The 16,941-nt window shown below is 33.5% G+C and overlaps 1 protein-coding gene and 1 non-coding gene across 2 annotated transcripts; one reads left to right on the forward strand and one right to left on the reverse strand.

The window, feature by feature from the left end:
* The first annotated feature begins 2,767 nt into the window (after nucleotides 1-2,767).
* TRNAA-UGC lies at nucleotides 2,768-2,840 on the forward strand. The gene has a single exon. It is a non-coding gene; the product is annotated as a tRNA-Ala (tRNA).
* Nucleotides 2,841-11,183: 8,343 nt separating this feature from the next.
* On the reverse strand, nucleotides 11,184-13,774 carry LOC114163392 (protein EDS1L-like). Its single transcript, XM_028047702.1, has 3 exons — nucleotides 13,256-13,774; nucleotides 12,292-13,071; nucleotides 11,184-12,131 (listed from the first exon to the last, which is right to left on the reverse strand). The coding sequence occupies exons 1-3, from the start codon at nucleotides 13,592-13,594 to the stop codon at nucleotides 11,400-11,402; spliced, it is 1,851 nt and encodes a 616-aa protein (XP_027903503.1). The 5' UTR covers nucleotides 13,595-13,774; the 3' UTR covers nucleotides 11,184-11,399.
* Between the last annotated feature and the right edge of the window lie 3,167 nt (nucleotides 13,775-16,941).

Below are 16,941 nucleotides of genomic sequence, written 5' to 3' on the forward strand. Positions count from 1 at the left end.
AAAAGATAAAGTTTCAAACAATGTCAAAATTAATGAGCGACTACACACACCGGTTGAATTAAAATAAAATCATGTCAAAATAAAATATCAAAATGGAGTATGAAGTACACTAAACCAAATGCAGTAAAAAAAAGTCCAAATTTCTCAATTTTTTCCCAATTTCAAATAAATAGTCCCTTTCTTCTACAAATTTAAAACAAAATAATGACACAATAGCAAACATACATTCAACCCTTCAATTACATAAACCCATCAGCCTCAATCAATTCAAATTTAGCACCCAAAATACCCAAAAATTCAACAAAATCATTGATTTTCACTAAATGTATTATAAAACCTAAAACACTTACCATTAAACTTCAAACGAACACCAATGTAACCATAAACAACAGCTGCAAAAAACATTAGCACATACAGAAAAATGAAACAAAATCACAAACCCCAAAAAATCACCTTTTTGGGAAAAGTTACAGCTAGTATTCAACCTTTCTCAACAAAGTCCTATAACAATAAGAGAAAAAGAAAAATCACAAGAAAAATGTGGAAGTAGAATCCACAAAGCTCTATGCGAATGTAAATTCACACACATACAAACAAAAATAAACAATAAAAATTACAATCATAATCAAAGAGAGCTCTCGAAAAAAAATGTACCCTTTTACTAAGAGCAAACATTGTCTCTGTTTCTGATCAAGAAAATCGTAGAACAAAAATCCAAACACCAATTAATAATACAAAATAAAAAGGATTTTTAGAGAAACCAGCTTAATAAACAATTTTTTGTAGCCAAAAGCCCCTTCCTTTCGTGCCCTCAGTCATGCCCTCATGCTCTTATCTCTTCCCACACCTCAAATCCTTAATATTTTCCACAAACTTCAAAAAAATAAGTAGGCTTTTATTGTGATTCATCAACAAAAGAAATAAACCTTGTTGGATCCAGAAACTTCAAAAATGAAAAAAAAAATGGTACGCACCAACTTGATAGTCGACAATCTTGATAGTTGATGATTTTCTTGGCATCGATTAAGGTATCATAGTAGTTTTGAAGGGAATCAAACCATGATAAAATCCTACACCATCAAAGAAGAAGTACCCAAGTTTAGCATAAAACAAAAAAAAAACACAAAACATCTGACAAAATCATACAACATAAGAATAAAAATTATTGATGAAGGCTGAAGAGAAAAAGAAAAACAGAGATGAAGGATTATGCTGCTAGGGTTTTAGAAAGACAGATAAAGGAGAAAAGAGCATTCACGTGAGAAAGCTTTTTGGGATTTCAAATGCAAAACCATTTGAAAGATAACCCATGAAGGTTCTGAAATACACTTTACTTTTCGCGCCTAGTGATTATGCTGAAAATACCAATTTGCCAATAAAGATGCCGATCACCAAAAAAAAAGCAAGGATATATTGGGAAACACAACAATAATGAAATGACCAAAAAACCACAGTTTAAGACAGTTGTCATGATTTTAAATATGAGTGTTTAGGTAAAATCCCTAGTAGTTTGTTTTCTTATATTTTAAGTAGATGTATTCGTCATAGATATTTTTACAAATCATTTTAAAATACATGGATGTGATGGTTGTAATTATTTCACATGTTCCTTCCATATGTTTGGATGAAATTTAGAGGGTTAGGAAACATATTAATGATTTCTAACTTTCACATGTTATTTTCAAGTATTTTTTCTTCCTTTTCAAGAGACTCATATCACTTAAGTAACTACTTATATACTGTTCTATTAAAATCAAACAACTATCCATTTATTTTACCTAAAATCAAAGAACCATCCATGTACTAATTTATTTTTGAAATTAGTGTTCAACCTAAAATTATTGAAGTGTAATCATTATTTTAATTAGTCTTATGTTCCCACTTGGTATTTTTTTTTCTTTAGAACACATGGTCGGTGACTATTCATGCTCCCTGGTTAGGCATTCCTTGTAAAAAAACAAAGTTTTAAGTCTCCCATAAAAGTTATTTTTGAAGATTGATTAAAACCACATTTGTGAAACAACTTTAAGAGTAACGTTTTATTATTGTTGTGATTCTTACCTAAGAAAGCTTTTTCAAGTGATGAACCTTCTTTGCACTTATTCTTTAGGAGTTCAATTGTGTTCCTCTTCTTATTTCTTTACTTAATCCATTTTCTATTTTTTTTTTCCACCATGTTCCTGCTTCTTCATTGCTCTTTTGAGCGCTAAATTAAATCTGTAAAAAATAAGTGAAGTCACAATAATATAGAGTTGAATTGTGTATTAAAACATTTTAAATATTTAGAAAGTTGCATTTGATGGAGTGAAAATATACAGAAGTTTTCAATGTGATAGACTATAGGTCAAAACACTAGGCTAATGTTTTTAAAGACTATCATTCTTTTATGAAAGCAGCCTCTATCCTATTCTTAATAAACTAATGAAGTCCCACTTAGCTAGGGATGGGTGAAAATTTTGCTTGGTCCAAACTGCTCATTTTTTTTTTCTCTAATCTAATCTATTTAAAATTTGTTTTATTAAATCTGATTTTTTGGTTTTAATCTATATATTTTTTAAAATAGATTAATATTTTTTATGTGGTTTTTTGTTGCTTTTATTTTCCTATTATACAGACTGTATTTAATATATTAATTTTAGAATAAAAACATTCAAATATATTAGGTCACTGTAAAATCGAGTTTAGAAAAATATATGCAACAGAAAATAGTTTTATAAAAATGGTTTCTATATGTTTATATATGAAAAATTATACGGCATAAACAAACGGGGATGTAGCTCAAATGGTAGAGCGTCCGCTTTGCATGCGGGAGGTACAGGGTTCGATACCCTGCATCTCCACTACGTGTTTTCAACTTTTATATTCATTTAATACCTTTCTGTGCTATTTAAAACAAAACAAAAATGTAATTTGCAAAATTTTTCTTCATAACATTATTTATGAATTTTTAAAATTTTATACATGATATAAAAGAATAAATTATTATGAGTAACTTTAATAACTTTTTTTTTTTTAAATATGAGTTTCTTTTTGTATAAGAGAGATACAATAGCATAATATGTTTTGACGTAATCTCTTAAAAAAAATCAAGAAAAGTGGCATAGTAACATCTCAATTTATTCTCTATCTAATTAGATAAATTGGGAGGTGGCTACTTATAATATTAAACCTTACTCAATTAAAATTTAATTTATCGGTGATAAAAATTTAAATAATAATACAATATTTCATATTTATAATATTTCAAAGCATACAACACAAAAAATGTTATTCTTTAAATTATAATAACTTTTATATTCATTTTAATGATTTTGTGACTCTCTCGTTCTTTTTGTGATTTGTTGTTGTCAGAAAATAAACTTGCTTCATACATTTCTTATACTTACTTGATATTTACTTAAATATATAATAGAAATATAATATAATACTATCATTGATTTTACGTTAAATAAATATAATAAAGTTTTTTTTCTTTAAGAATATTAGAAAAAAAATAGAGACAAATAAATGAAATTGATCAAACAAAATTATCCTTATATCAAACAACAATAATATAAGATACACTATAACAAAATTATGAAATAGTAATCAATTTAGAGATTAAAAAATTAATTATTATATTGATAATGTTAGGGAAATCATTTTATAAATTAAAAATTATTAACATCTAAAATTATTTATATTGTTAAAAAAATAAAATTAATTTTTAAATTAGAGTTTAAACTGATCTCTATTCTTTGTTATTTATTATTATTAATTCTAAATTAGTCTCTAAATTAAAAATATAAATTAATTTAGAATTAATAATAGTAAATAGTTAAAATTTTGATGATTAATATTAAAGACTAATTTATACTCCAATTTATAAACTAATTATATATTTTTATTAATAATATAAACTATTTTCGATATCAATTTTACTATTAGCTTGCAAGTTGGCTTACAATTGAATAATTAATATATGAAAATATAATTTAGAGAATGTACAAAATAAATATTTTCTCTTTCATTTAGTGATTATTGATTATATATATATATATATATATATATATATATATATATATATATATATATATATGCTTGCAGGTTTAAGTTAAGAAATAATTAACATCATTGTATCAATATATTAAAATAATATTTAATATATATCACTTCGGTTGGTTTACGTAGATGGTGTACTTTTGGTACACAAATTATCAAAAAGGGCAGGTTTAAAAAAAAGTTACACATTGTGGAATAAGTAGTATTCAATGCACACACTTCATGTTTAACTTTACATGACTCGTCAGTTGAGAAGCCGGTTTGGAATTTCAATTTCCAAAACTCAAAATTATACACATATAAAATGTCACCACCTACTAAATTGTGAGCTAGGAAAATAACTCTTAATTTTTCTTTTTAAATTTGTTGTCGGGCTCTGAATGCACGAATTATGACATGGCTTTCAATTTTTTAAATTAGCACCTAAGTTATTAGCTGATATTAGTGGTGGAAAAATAATTTAATTTTCTTGATTCGAATTATTTAAAATATCTTTTATTAAAAATCTAATCCATTTAAAATCTATTTTAATGGATCTTGGTTTCAATCTAATATACATTTTATAAATTTTATGGATTGAATATTTATTCTCTAAATCAAGATTTTTAAAGATGGATAATTCAAAATATCTCATCCAAATTTTCAATTGAAGTTTTTAGTTGGGTTAGGCTAAAGGTTGAGATAGACTAGGCTAAATTCAGACTCGGACGGACTTTGCTTGACGACCTGTACGAACTGGACAGACCCGACGACCCTGAAGGGTCGGGCAGGCCTAACGACCAAAATGGGTTGGGCGGGCCTAAATAATCAAACAGGTTAGGCGGGCCCGAAAAACTGGATGAGTTGGTCGGGCCCGACGACCCGAAAAAGTCGGGCGAACCCGATGACCCGAACGAGCTAGGCGGATCCGAAGACTCGAATGGGTTGGGTTGGGCCGACCCGACGACTCAGACAGTTTATGTCTGACGACCTATACGAACTGGGCATGCTTGATGATCCTGATGGACCAAGTGAACCCGACAAGTCGGACAAACTGAGTCGACCAGACGACTCGGACGGGTCGTGCCAAATGACCCGTACGGACCAAGCAAGCCCGATAACCCGAACGAGCCAAGCGAGCCCGAAGACCCGGATGGGCTAGGCTGGGCCGACCCGACGACCTATACGGATTGGGAAAGCTTGATGACCCTGATGGGCCGAGCGGACCTGACAATCCGGATAGGCTGAGTCGTGTCGACCTTAAGGACACAAGTTTTAGAAAATTCAATTTAAATTTCTTTTATAAAAAATAGATTCTGGATTTTGAACTTAATCCAAATATTTGGACCGAATTTAAATCTTGATCCAAATATTTGGATCAAGATTTTAAAAAAGTTCAAACTAGTTTTGTTAAAAAAATGGATTTAAATCGAAAATATGATTTAACTATTTGGATATAAAATGGATGTAGATTAAATCATTAAAAATTCAATTCATGACCACCCTAACTAATAAAACCGACTTTTAATATTTTAAGTTAGCATTGAAGTTGTATACATAGATTACCGTTTCAATTTTGACAAATTTAACCACTTCAATTTTGGTATTTTATTTTTACAATAGTATCTAACAAATAATATTTTATTATAGGTAGCAATTGTTTAATTGTTTGTCGCTATATTAAACTTAGAATAACAATTTTTATTTGAAGGAATAAGTAGTGTGGAGTACCTTGTATACTTTTTATACTAAATATGCAAGTAGAAATTGTTTATTACAATATGGGATTACATATATTTTAGAATAATTCAACATATTTTTATTAGCTCAGTTTATTTTAAAGTTAATATAAAGTTTATGAGAAAATAATTATATGGTTTATTATAAAATTAATACATGATTTTTAAAATTTAACATTTCATTAATTTTAAGAATATAATTGTTAAAAGAATGAGTCAGTAGTAAACATGTGGTATACATTTATAAAAGTTTTATTACATATTAATATATGTAATAAAACTTTTAGTGATAAGTACATTTATATTTGTGAATTAGTACCATATGGTGGTCTTATAGGTTTTATTGGTTGCCTTTGGTGGTTTTGTTCAGAAGGTGCATTATCTTCATCAATGTTTTTAGCTTGAGTAAACTCAATTGGATTTGCTGATTCTTGGGAAGGAATTGTTGGCCGACAATAATGCATAAAGAACCTGGATTGTAGGCATATGATGGTGTCATTGTGGAGGTGGCGAACATATTTGATGGACCAGAAGGACCAAATGCTTGGTGAGATGGAAAATTGGTGTAAGAGAAGGGTACTTGTTGATAGGAGGAGGATATATGATATTATGTAAGGGTGTATATACCCAAACATTAGAGTGCGATGCATGCTAGATTGATCAATAAATTGTTGTTGATATTGATGAAAATCAACAAAGACCCAACATGGTGATGCTAGGATGAATGAGATGGTTGAGAAGGATCTTGTGGCATATCAAATTTTTACAAAAATATTGTTTAATTTAGATAGGTAAAAGAAAAATGACAAGTTGAATGAATAGTATGACTGATGTATCATTGCATACATGATGTATTGTCATATAAATAGCCATTTCCATTCAATAAAGTTCCTTGGATGAAATAATTATATCGATCATTCCACATTGTTATCCATCATTCGTTGTATTGTCACAAATTTCTATCAGCTCCTCCTTTCTGTTAGGAATCCAAGTGTGAGTCTAAGTTCCATATTAACCAGAAATGAGAAAGTAGAGCACTATATAAGAATAAAGACCCATAAACCCATTGTCTTAAGGTTTTGGGTTGAGAGTGGTGTCAGTGCCTTATATAGTTTGGCTCAGGTCTCATTGGTGTTGTATCTCCCTAGTGATACCCCTTCCTTATAAACCTAACAAGTGGTATCAAAGCCGATGGTTGAAACCGACTCAGATGAGTGCAGTAAGGTCCTTGTATCGAAAGTCTTCCTGGCAAAGGTTCTAGGTAAGTGTGTCCCGTTAAGATGAACGGCGGTACGAGAAGGGGTACTCGTGGTTGGGAATGCTTCCGTTGGAGGGGGAGTGTACCAATGTGGTTGAAGGGACTCACCCTTGAGGGGAGATTGTTAGGAATCCAAGTGTGAGTCTAAGTCCCACATTGACCAGAAATGAGAAAGTAGAGCACTATATAAGAATAAAGACCCATAAACCTATTGCCTTAAGGTTTTGGGTTGAGAGTGGTGTCAATGTCTTATGTGGTTGAGCTCATGTCTCATTGGTGTTGTATCTCCCCAGAAATACTCCTCCTTATAAACCTAACACTTTCATATCTTTTTTGTGTTCCTGAGAGGTTCACTAGGTCTGATAAAATATTGTCAAAATCCAAACTGTCTCATCACTTGATTGGCTTATTTAAATTTGATTGTTGTGAAACAAATGAGAGGAACATTTCTTGTCTAACTAGAGAATATAAATGACAATCAATCAACTAAGTTCATAATGCTTATAAAAAGTCCAAAGAAACTAATAAAAAAATGAATACATCTACATTTAATATAAAAAACATCAAAAATAAAAATATAAAAATGATATTTAACTTGTGTTGTTTAGGACTTGTTTAGTGTTCAATTGATCCAAATTTTTACGAAAATAACTAATAGTGGTGGTACTTGTATAAGTCCTTTATCTTGTTCGACACCACATACCATCAATATAATTGTATATTTTAAATTAACACACAAACCAAGCCATGCACCAAATATGTTTGTCACTTAACGGGTGAATTTGGGGAGAAATGCATGTAGTTCTTTCCCAAGCCTAACACTATAATAGCACCATACATCCTTTGATATTGTCTTGGCTCACATCGATATCATGATCCGGTGCACGATAGAGAGATGTCAATTCCATATAACCATAACTAAAATTTGACATAAAGTGTAACTTAAATAACAGTAATTGGTACATCAAATGTACCGTGTTGCTAGAGGTGTCAATTTGGCCAATGGCCCATGGGCCAGCCTTAGCCCGCCCTTAAATAAGCTCCCCTTTTAGGAGGCCCCCAAATGAGGGGACCAAAAAGAAACCTCACCCCTCAAAGTCCCCTCTCAAGTGGATTAGGGTTAAGGCTAAGGTGGGCTAGGCCCCACTAAAAGATCTGTTAAAAATAATACCTTGAGTTTGAGTCAAAGATCGAGTCGAGTCATCTCGGGCCAAAGGCCAAGACGGGTAGGCCAAACCAAAGGTCGAGATGGGCCATTTTGGACAAAAATTTGAAATAGTTCGTCATGGAGATAAGTTGTCTTGGACCAACGACTGAGATGGTTCGGTCAAGGCCAAAGGTTGAGACGATCCGAGCCAAAAGTCAAGACGTGCCGACTAGAGCCAAAAGTCGAGATGGGCCAGCCTAAGTCGAAGGTCGAGACAAGCCGGTCTGGGCTGAAAGTCGAGATGAGCCAACCCAAGCTGAAGGTTGAGACGGGCCAACCTAGGCCAAGGGTCAAGATGGGCTGGTCTGTATCGAAGATAGAGATGGACCGACCCAGGCTGAAGGTCGAGACGTCCCGAAAGGGGCCGACCTAAACCGAAGATCAAGACGAGTGTACCTTAACCAAAATCCGGCCAAATTCAACCGAGTCAACACTACAACAAAAATCACTTTAGGCTACAACATAAAACCATAGCCTAAAGCATGAAAACCGTGGTCTAATCTTTAGGCTACAATTTTTCAGGCGTGGACTAGGTTGGCGTGGCCACAGGTAATAAGCCATGGTTTTTTATATGACCACATTTTCAAAATCGTGGATTAAAATCTTAGGAATGACCATAGTTTTTGACATGTGGTTTTAAACCTGTTTTAGACCACATTTATTACTTTGTTGTTTTTAAAACAAATAAATATAAATAATATATTGAATCAATATATAAAAAATGAAGGTATAATCAAATTTAAAGAAAGATTTGTGGTCTCTTTCACTTCATATTTGACATTCTCAAGGCCATCAATGTCTTCCCATCTCACATTAGACAAAGAAGAACCCATTCCTAGTGCAGTTAGGAATGAATCAAAAGATTCTAATTGTAGAAAAAATCTACACTTTCTCTACCACATATTCAATATCAATTCAATAGGCAAAAAGGTAAAACAAAAACCCTAATTTCAAACTAATAATAAAAGAAAAAATAATTACAAAACCCTGAATAACAACTAAAAGGATTGAACAATGACGAAGATTGAAGTGAAACAATGTTGAGAGGAAGACGTACCCGGAATCGATAGTGAGAGGGAAAGACAAAGACAAAGAAAGATGAAGATGAAGGTGGAACCGATAGTGATCAAAGGAAGGAAGAGGAAGACGAATCAGCGGTGCGAGGCCACACTGGTGATGGTGGAAATGAGTTGGGTTTTCTTAGTGACTATGGAGGTGTGAGATGTCATTCTACAGAGGGAGGGAAGAGTTTTCGTTTACTCTTCCAGAAGGAGGAAAGTTTTTTTACTATGTCTCACGTGGGAGGGAAAAAAATTCAGATATTTTTTTATTTCAAAGTTTAGATGAGGTATTTTATTTTATTTTTAAAACAACTTGATAGATTTTAGATTTTTAAAATTTAATTTAGGCCACGTTTTAATGTCTTAGGCCACAATTTTTTTTTTAATTTTAGCCCACACCTTTTAAAGGCCACATTTAACTAAGTATGACATAAAATATCTACGGTTTTAAAACGGTGGTCTATGATAAAATATTTTGTCAAAATCCAAAATGTCGCATCACTTAATTGGCTTATTGAAATTTGATTGTATTGAAACAAATGAGAAATGCATGTAATTCTTTCCCAAGTCTAACATTGTAATAGCATACATCCTTTGACATTTTCTTGACTCACATCCATATCATGATCTAGTACACGATACAAAGATGTCAATACCATATAACTCCAGCTAAAATTGGACATAGAGTTTAACTCATATAATAGTAATGGGTAAATTAAATGTATTATGCTGGCTAGAGGTGTCAATTGAACCGGTAGCCCATAGGCCAGTCCTAGCCTACCCTTGGATAAGTCCCTTTTTAGGGGGATCCCAATTAAGGGGACAAAAAAGAAGCCCTAGTCCCTAATGCCTCCTCTTAAGTGGGTTAGGGTCAAGGCTAAAGTGGGCTTAGCTCCACTACAAGACTTGTTAAAAATAATACCTTGAGTCTGAGTCAAAGATCGAGTAGAGTCTTCTCTGATTAAAGGCCAAGACGAGCAGGCCAAGCCAAAGGTCAAGATGGACTGTTTTGGACGGAAATTTGAAATAGATTATCATGGAGATAAGTTGTCTTGGACTAACGATTGAGATGGTTCTGTCAAGACCAAAGGTTGAGACGATCCAAGCCAAAAGTTAAGACGTGCCGGCAATAGCCAAAAGTCGAGACAGGCAAACCCATGCCAAAGGTCGAGACAGGCTGGTCTGGGTTGAAGGTCGAGACGGGCCAACCCAAGCTGAAGGTTGAGACGGGTCATCCTAAGCCAAAGGTTAAGACGGACTAGCCTGGACTGAAGATAGAGATGGGCTGACCCAGGCTGAAGGTCAAGACGTCCCGACCCGAGTCGACCCAGATCGAAGGTCAAGACGAGTCTACCTATACCAAAATTCAGTCGAATTCAACCGAGTCAAACCCACTGAAATTTGTTTGAATTTGACTAAGTCGGCCCCGACTGAAATTCGGTCGAATTCGACCGAGTTGACCCTAGCCGAAATTTGGCCGATGTCAACTGAGTCGGTCACAATCAAAATTTGGTTGAATTTGATCGAGTCGATTCTGACTTAAATTGGAAAGAGACAACCCTGGCTGAATTTGTGCCTAATTTGGCCGAATTTTGGGAATTATTGTTTTAAAATATTTTACTATTATTTTAAAATTTAATAAGTAATTAATTTTAACCATTAGATTAAAAAAAATTATGATGAAATGTGAGAGAAATTTTACATAGTTATTTTGGGAGTTATCCTATTCCATACACGTAATTATTTACCGTATGTAGTATATATAGACAAAGCATAAAACAAATTTTAATTACTAATTAAAGATCCTATTTCTATCAATAACGCATCAACGCTACTACTTTTAAAAATCTTATAATAAAACACACTCGTAGGTTTTGGTCTTTCACGAAGACTTGAAAAAAAAAAACTTGTCATCAATTTAAGTTTATCCCAAACAGATGGTAGTGTTAACAGATTTATTTAGTGTATCAGTCTGAATGACTTACGGTTCTCACAAGTCAGACAAAACATGGGAATCATACACAAACAAAAGGAATACAAAAGTTACAAAACAACATTGAACTAGCTAACACAGCTTCAAGACAATACACATGAAAAACATCCTAAACCTATAGTTAAAATCCTTTCACATTGGCCAGAAGAGCAGTTATGTTTGCCTTGTTTTCAGGAGGCAGAATTTCATACAACTTAATGAAGCTAGGGTCCTTGGAGAAAGTATCCTTGGTGAGTTCCTTTTCATCAGTCCACTTTTTAAGGTCACGTTGAAGCTGTTCAACCCTTTCCCTGACTTCATCAAAAGCCTTCTTGCCATTGATCCAGCTATGAAGCTCTTCCACTTCAGCCCAGAAGGTGGATTCAGTGATGGGAACAGCTTTTGGCACCCTCTTCGCATGCTCCAACCATCTTTGAGTGTATCTGTATCGTTTCGGCCTCGCCCTGATCATGTAAGGTCCAGTGTCCTCGTTCTTCAGATGCCGATGGTAGTTGGCTATGTCTAGAGGCTCCACAAGGCGACGAAAGTTTGTTCCACGTTGAATCCATTCTATCTTCCCTTCAAACTCATCTGGGAGTTCATACCTCTTCAGCATCTCGATCACCTCATCCCACACCCCTGCCAGCACTAGCCTCTTCACATTTGCTTGGAAATCGTTTTCCTCCTTCTGCACCTTAAAAGCATCGTAGTACCCTGTCCCCTTTTGCACCTCGCATGATGTTTTGTAGTTCTCCAGATACCTCATGCTCGCCACAGCTTTATCCTCAAACTCCTTACTGATCTTCTCCTCGTTTTTCTGTTTCTGCTTTTGCAACTCGCCTGCTGCTCGTAGACACAGCCTTGCTCTTGTGCTCTGACATATAAATCACTAAATCATCACTTATTATGCTTCAACTATAGCAGTGTGTGTTATAGGATCAAACTATTAACTAAGTTTTGACGGTAAATAATCACATATTATGCTATCATTTGATTCTATATATATGTACAAAAGTGAAAAAAGTTATTATTACCAGTCCAAGGCCATCCAAAGCTGCGCTAATTGTTGCAACATCACTGTCAGAACCATCAGCAGACAAGGGAAGTTGCTCGAGTTGTTCCAGGTACACTACATTCTGCATTCCCAAGCTATCTTCCAACTCGGCCTCATACGACAGGTGTTGCAATATGCTAACTTTGGCAACTTCTGGAAGTTCTGCCAAATCGTTTAGCTGAGCAGTGTGGAAAAACAGCTGCAAAACGGCATCAGAGTTTTTCACCACAATCAGCTGTCCATTTCCATTGCAGAAAATGTATGTTCCGAAGGGTCTATAAGGACTCAAGTCAACAAAGTTTGACACTGTCTCAAGTAACAAATTTGTGCTGCCCATGAGAATGCACGCAGCATGGCTAGTAACACTGGCCGTGTTTCTCATCACAGATGAGAAAAAATCAGCCTGTGTTGAATCTTGAGTGGAAGTTTTGGACTTGGGATTCAAGGATTGGAGAATAGAACCAAAAGTTTGCTCAATAGAAGATACGGGAGCAAGCAAAATCCGTGGCACTATGTCATATCTCAAAACAAAGTGTATGAAATAGCGAGACCAGTTTTCTCTCCTTGAAGCGTGAGAGAGTATGTGATTACCAATTAAGGGAGACCCAAAAGTGACACAGAAGGGTGGTTTAGGTTTTTGAGTTTTGGTTGGATTAAGGTACTCTTCCAAGGTCCAAAATGTTGCAAATATGGCCATAGCAGCACCAGAGGAATGCCCCGTAAACACCACTTGCTTCCCATCTCCTATAGCCTTGTTCACCTACACATTTTGACAGTTTATTGTAATTAACCAAATATAGAAAGCCTCACGCTAACTGAAAAAACTGAACATATCTTGGTATATAGTCACGGGGATTTCAACACTGGACGTAAATTTCAACACGTGGAACTAATCCAAAGAAAATAACAAACAACATAAGCTAACAAACATCAGTTAAAAATACCTCGGATTTGAACGGGGTAGTTTTGAATATGTGGTCGAATCTGTTTGCAAAGCCTTGGTTCACCAAAGCAGCTTCGTCGTTCCCAATACTTCTGAGAGAAGGGAACAGGGTAAGATCTATCTTAGTTCCTCCAAAGGGTTTGTTAACAAACCATTCAGTGGCATCCCAAGATCCTGAGAAGCTGAAAACATGGTAAGTTCCCGAAGAAATTTGAACCTTTTCGTAAAAGTAGAGCTTGTCTTGTGGCTTGTGCTTGTGAGCTTTGAAGGCTAAACCACACACCCTCTTGATGACATCTTCCTTCAATCCTATGTTGTCTCCGAGCGAACCTCCAGCCATGTTGTCCCTCTTCTGCTAGACCTGCGCAGTTTCAGAAATGTCTGTTCTTGAGCGTTTTCTTTGTTTGTATTTCAGAACTGATGCAACTTCGTACAGTTAATGAAGGAGAGGACCTGGATTTAAATTACCGAATTGACGAAGACTTTACAGTTTTGGATGTTTCGCTTTGGTTTCTATGGAAATGGGAATAGAATATAAAAGAAAAAAAAAAAACAAAAACCAAAGTGATGATGAACTTGGGTGGGGTCCAAAAAAGTCATTCACCAATCAAAGCGAGGCAAGTCTCAGGAAGCTACTTGTGACTTTGATCTCTCTTTCTTGGAGCTTGCTAATTTTAAGAATGAACTTTTGTGCTTGGTTTTGGAAGGAAATGGATAGGAAAATACGTGAAAGAAATATGAGAAAAGAGAAAACCCATAGAAAGCAATACGGCCTTATTGGATTGTCTCATCATGTAAAAATTAAAAGAAGAAGCAATTAACCAATTTAATTACTAAAATATGAATGAATGCCAATTTAGTGTTTGAAAACAGATTAAAGTTTTCATTTAGTAATTGAATATATACAGAAGATTCGATAATTAAAGTTATAATTTTAAGAACTAGTTTAACTCTAATTTGTATTTTTAAAGACTAAACATTGCACCATAAACTAATTTTATCTTTTACAAATTTAGAAAATAAATCGCATTTTTCTAAATTGTGTTATTAACAAATTGCACATTCAATGATCAGATTAATTTTTGAAAAATATACTAAAAAATTATATAAATATTTGAAATAAATAAATAAATAAATGTTGGATAGTAGTGTTTTCACTTTGGAAAATTTACAACGTTGATATCCTCTTTTAGGATACTTATCTTCACATTTTAAATTTTAAAAATTCATAATTTTAATATTACCTTCAATTATAATATGTTTAATTTTTTCCTCTATTTACATTTTAATTTTCTCCATACTAAGAAAAAATAATTTATTTAAAATTCAAAGAATTAAAAGAGGATTAATTATTGAACGAGTCAAATATTACTCAAGTGACCACACCTTTAGAGGTGACTTGTCAGTCGAGGGGTGATAATCGTCAGACAAATGTTAGTATTTGAAAGCTCCCACAAGTATCTCGTTAGGAGATCATGTATGCTCATTGAGCATGAGAAGGGAAAAACATGCATAATAAACTAAGTTTTAAAATCTTAAGATGAAAATGCATAAGAAATATGGGATAAATATCTCTCTTTGTGTCTGTATAAGAAATGTAGGGCAAGTTGTGTGTGTGTGTGTGTGGATTTGTGTGTCCATATGTTTGTGCGTGTGTGCGTATGTGTATCAATGCATTTATATGTTTATGGGTCTTTACACTTGTGCATTTGTGGGTTTGTGTGTTCGTGCGTCCATAAGTTACATATGCAATGGATGAGTGATCAGTTCATCACACGTGAAACACGAATTGAATCATTAACACCTGAATGGATAATTGAATAAAACAGTAAAATAGTACCATTTGCATAAGTTTAGAAGAGCTACATCAACTCTTGCAAGTTCATCAACTCTTGCAAGTTCATCAACTCATTATGATTCTAATACTTGATCCAAGGAGAAGTTGTACATTCCTCATGTCTTCTCTAACTTAAGATATTATATCAGAAATGGAAAAGAGGGAGAGAAATTAAGTCCCTAGATATGTTCTTAATGAAATATGAATGAAATATTGGGGGGTCTCCCCTTAATTTATAGAAAAATGTAGGCTGGTTGTAGCTCCAATCATGGTTGTAAAGATTGTGAGCTTTCCTTCCATGGATGGTTTCCTTGAAGCTTGAGTATTGGTTTTAGCATTTGATCACAAAGCTTTCTTCAATGGTGGGTTTCCTCCATGGTTGAGCTCTAAAACTTAGTGTTTGAGGTTACTTCATGGTGAAGTTTTCTTCATGTGGCTTAAGCATCATATCTTCTGCTTGAATTGTGGAGACAAAATTTGAATCTTCTTGAAACTGCCTTATAGTTGCTCAAGTTGTGATTCAGCTCATGCCATTATGCTTTGTTTCTTCAAATACTACAAAAATTCAAAAAAAAAATACATTAATTTGTCACTCATGATCATATCTCTATGCTTTAACTTACATATACATAAAAAGGAGTAAAATCATCAAGATATTCAATGAAATCAAATAAGATAAGTGTTAAAATGCACATGTCAAATAGGTAAAATAAGCACTTATCATGTGTCCATTTGTATGTGTGTGCATTACAAATAGACACATGATAAGTGCTTATTTTACTCTATGGTTCAGTGCATCGATGCATTCTTGTGCCCTTATGTTTATGGGTCTGTGGGTGGGTGCAGGTGCTGCTGCTACTACTCGTGGGTGGTTCTATTTTGGCAGTGGGTGAGAATAGATATTTATTGTAAAAAAATATAAATTTGTTATATTTAAGTATATTTGTAATGAATTAAAAAATTTAAATATTATATTTATGTTAAATAATATACATTATGTTTTATGTCAACAATTTTATTTAAGTTATGGCAATCAATAATGATGTTTTTTCAACTTAATTAATATCAATCCTATTTACATATTTCTATTTAAACAAATCATGAACATATAGCATGGATCTTTATGTTATATATATATATATATATAACATGAGTCTGACATGAGTCTGACACAAACTGTTGGGCCATACTTGATGTGACCCCAACAAGCCCAAGCTCAAGTGCATCCAGAAGTCCAAGCTAGCATTCAGGCCTAATTACTAGAAACATGATGAGGAAGATTCACATGGGCCTTTCACAAGATGATCAAGTCAATTATGGGCTTTTTATATTATTCACATGGACTAAAGAAATCTCTAAAATATGAGTTGATGCATGAAGGAAGTAGTCTAGATTTATTTTGGGCCATTGTTTAGGCTTTGCTTTCAATAAAAAGTTATAACACTTTTGGATCAATTGGGCCGAGCCCAATTTACTATTTTTGGCCGAGAATGGCTTTCTCTACACTTGGAGGCAAGCAAGCTAAGCATGAACAAGACAAGGAGAATGTGATGGTAGCATGGAGCGTGTGACTTTAGCAAGGAGAGTGTGACATGCCACTTGCCATCATCAAGGCTAATCTCCTACATCGCATGGTCTCCAATCAAACTTCTCCTCCAAGCTACATTTGCATTACATATTTGTTGCATTTCTTTAATATATTATTTATATTTATATTTATATATCATTAAAATATAGTTATTTAATTTTTTTATTAATATAATCATTTAAATATTTTTTTTTCATAAATGTTCCTCTTGAATTCTTTTAATTATAAAATATAATTAGAACATTTTGATATATATATATAT

Source organism: Vigna unguiculata, chromosome 9 (genome assembly GCF_004118075.2).
Source record: "Vigna unguiculata cultivar IT97K-499-35 chromosome 9, ASM411807v1, whole genome shotgun sequence".
Taxonomy (NCBI): Eukaryota; Viridiplantae; Streptophyta; class Magnoliopsida; order Fabales; family Fabaceae; genus Vigna; species Vigna unguiculata.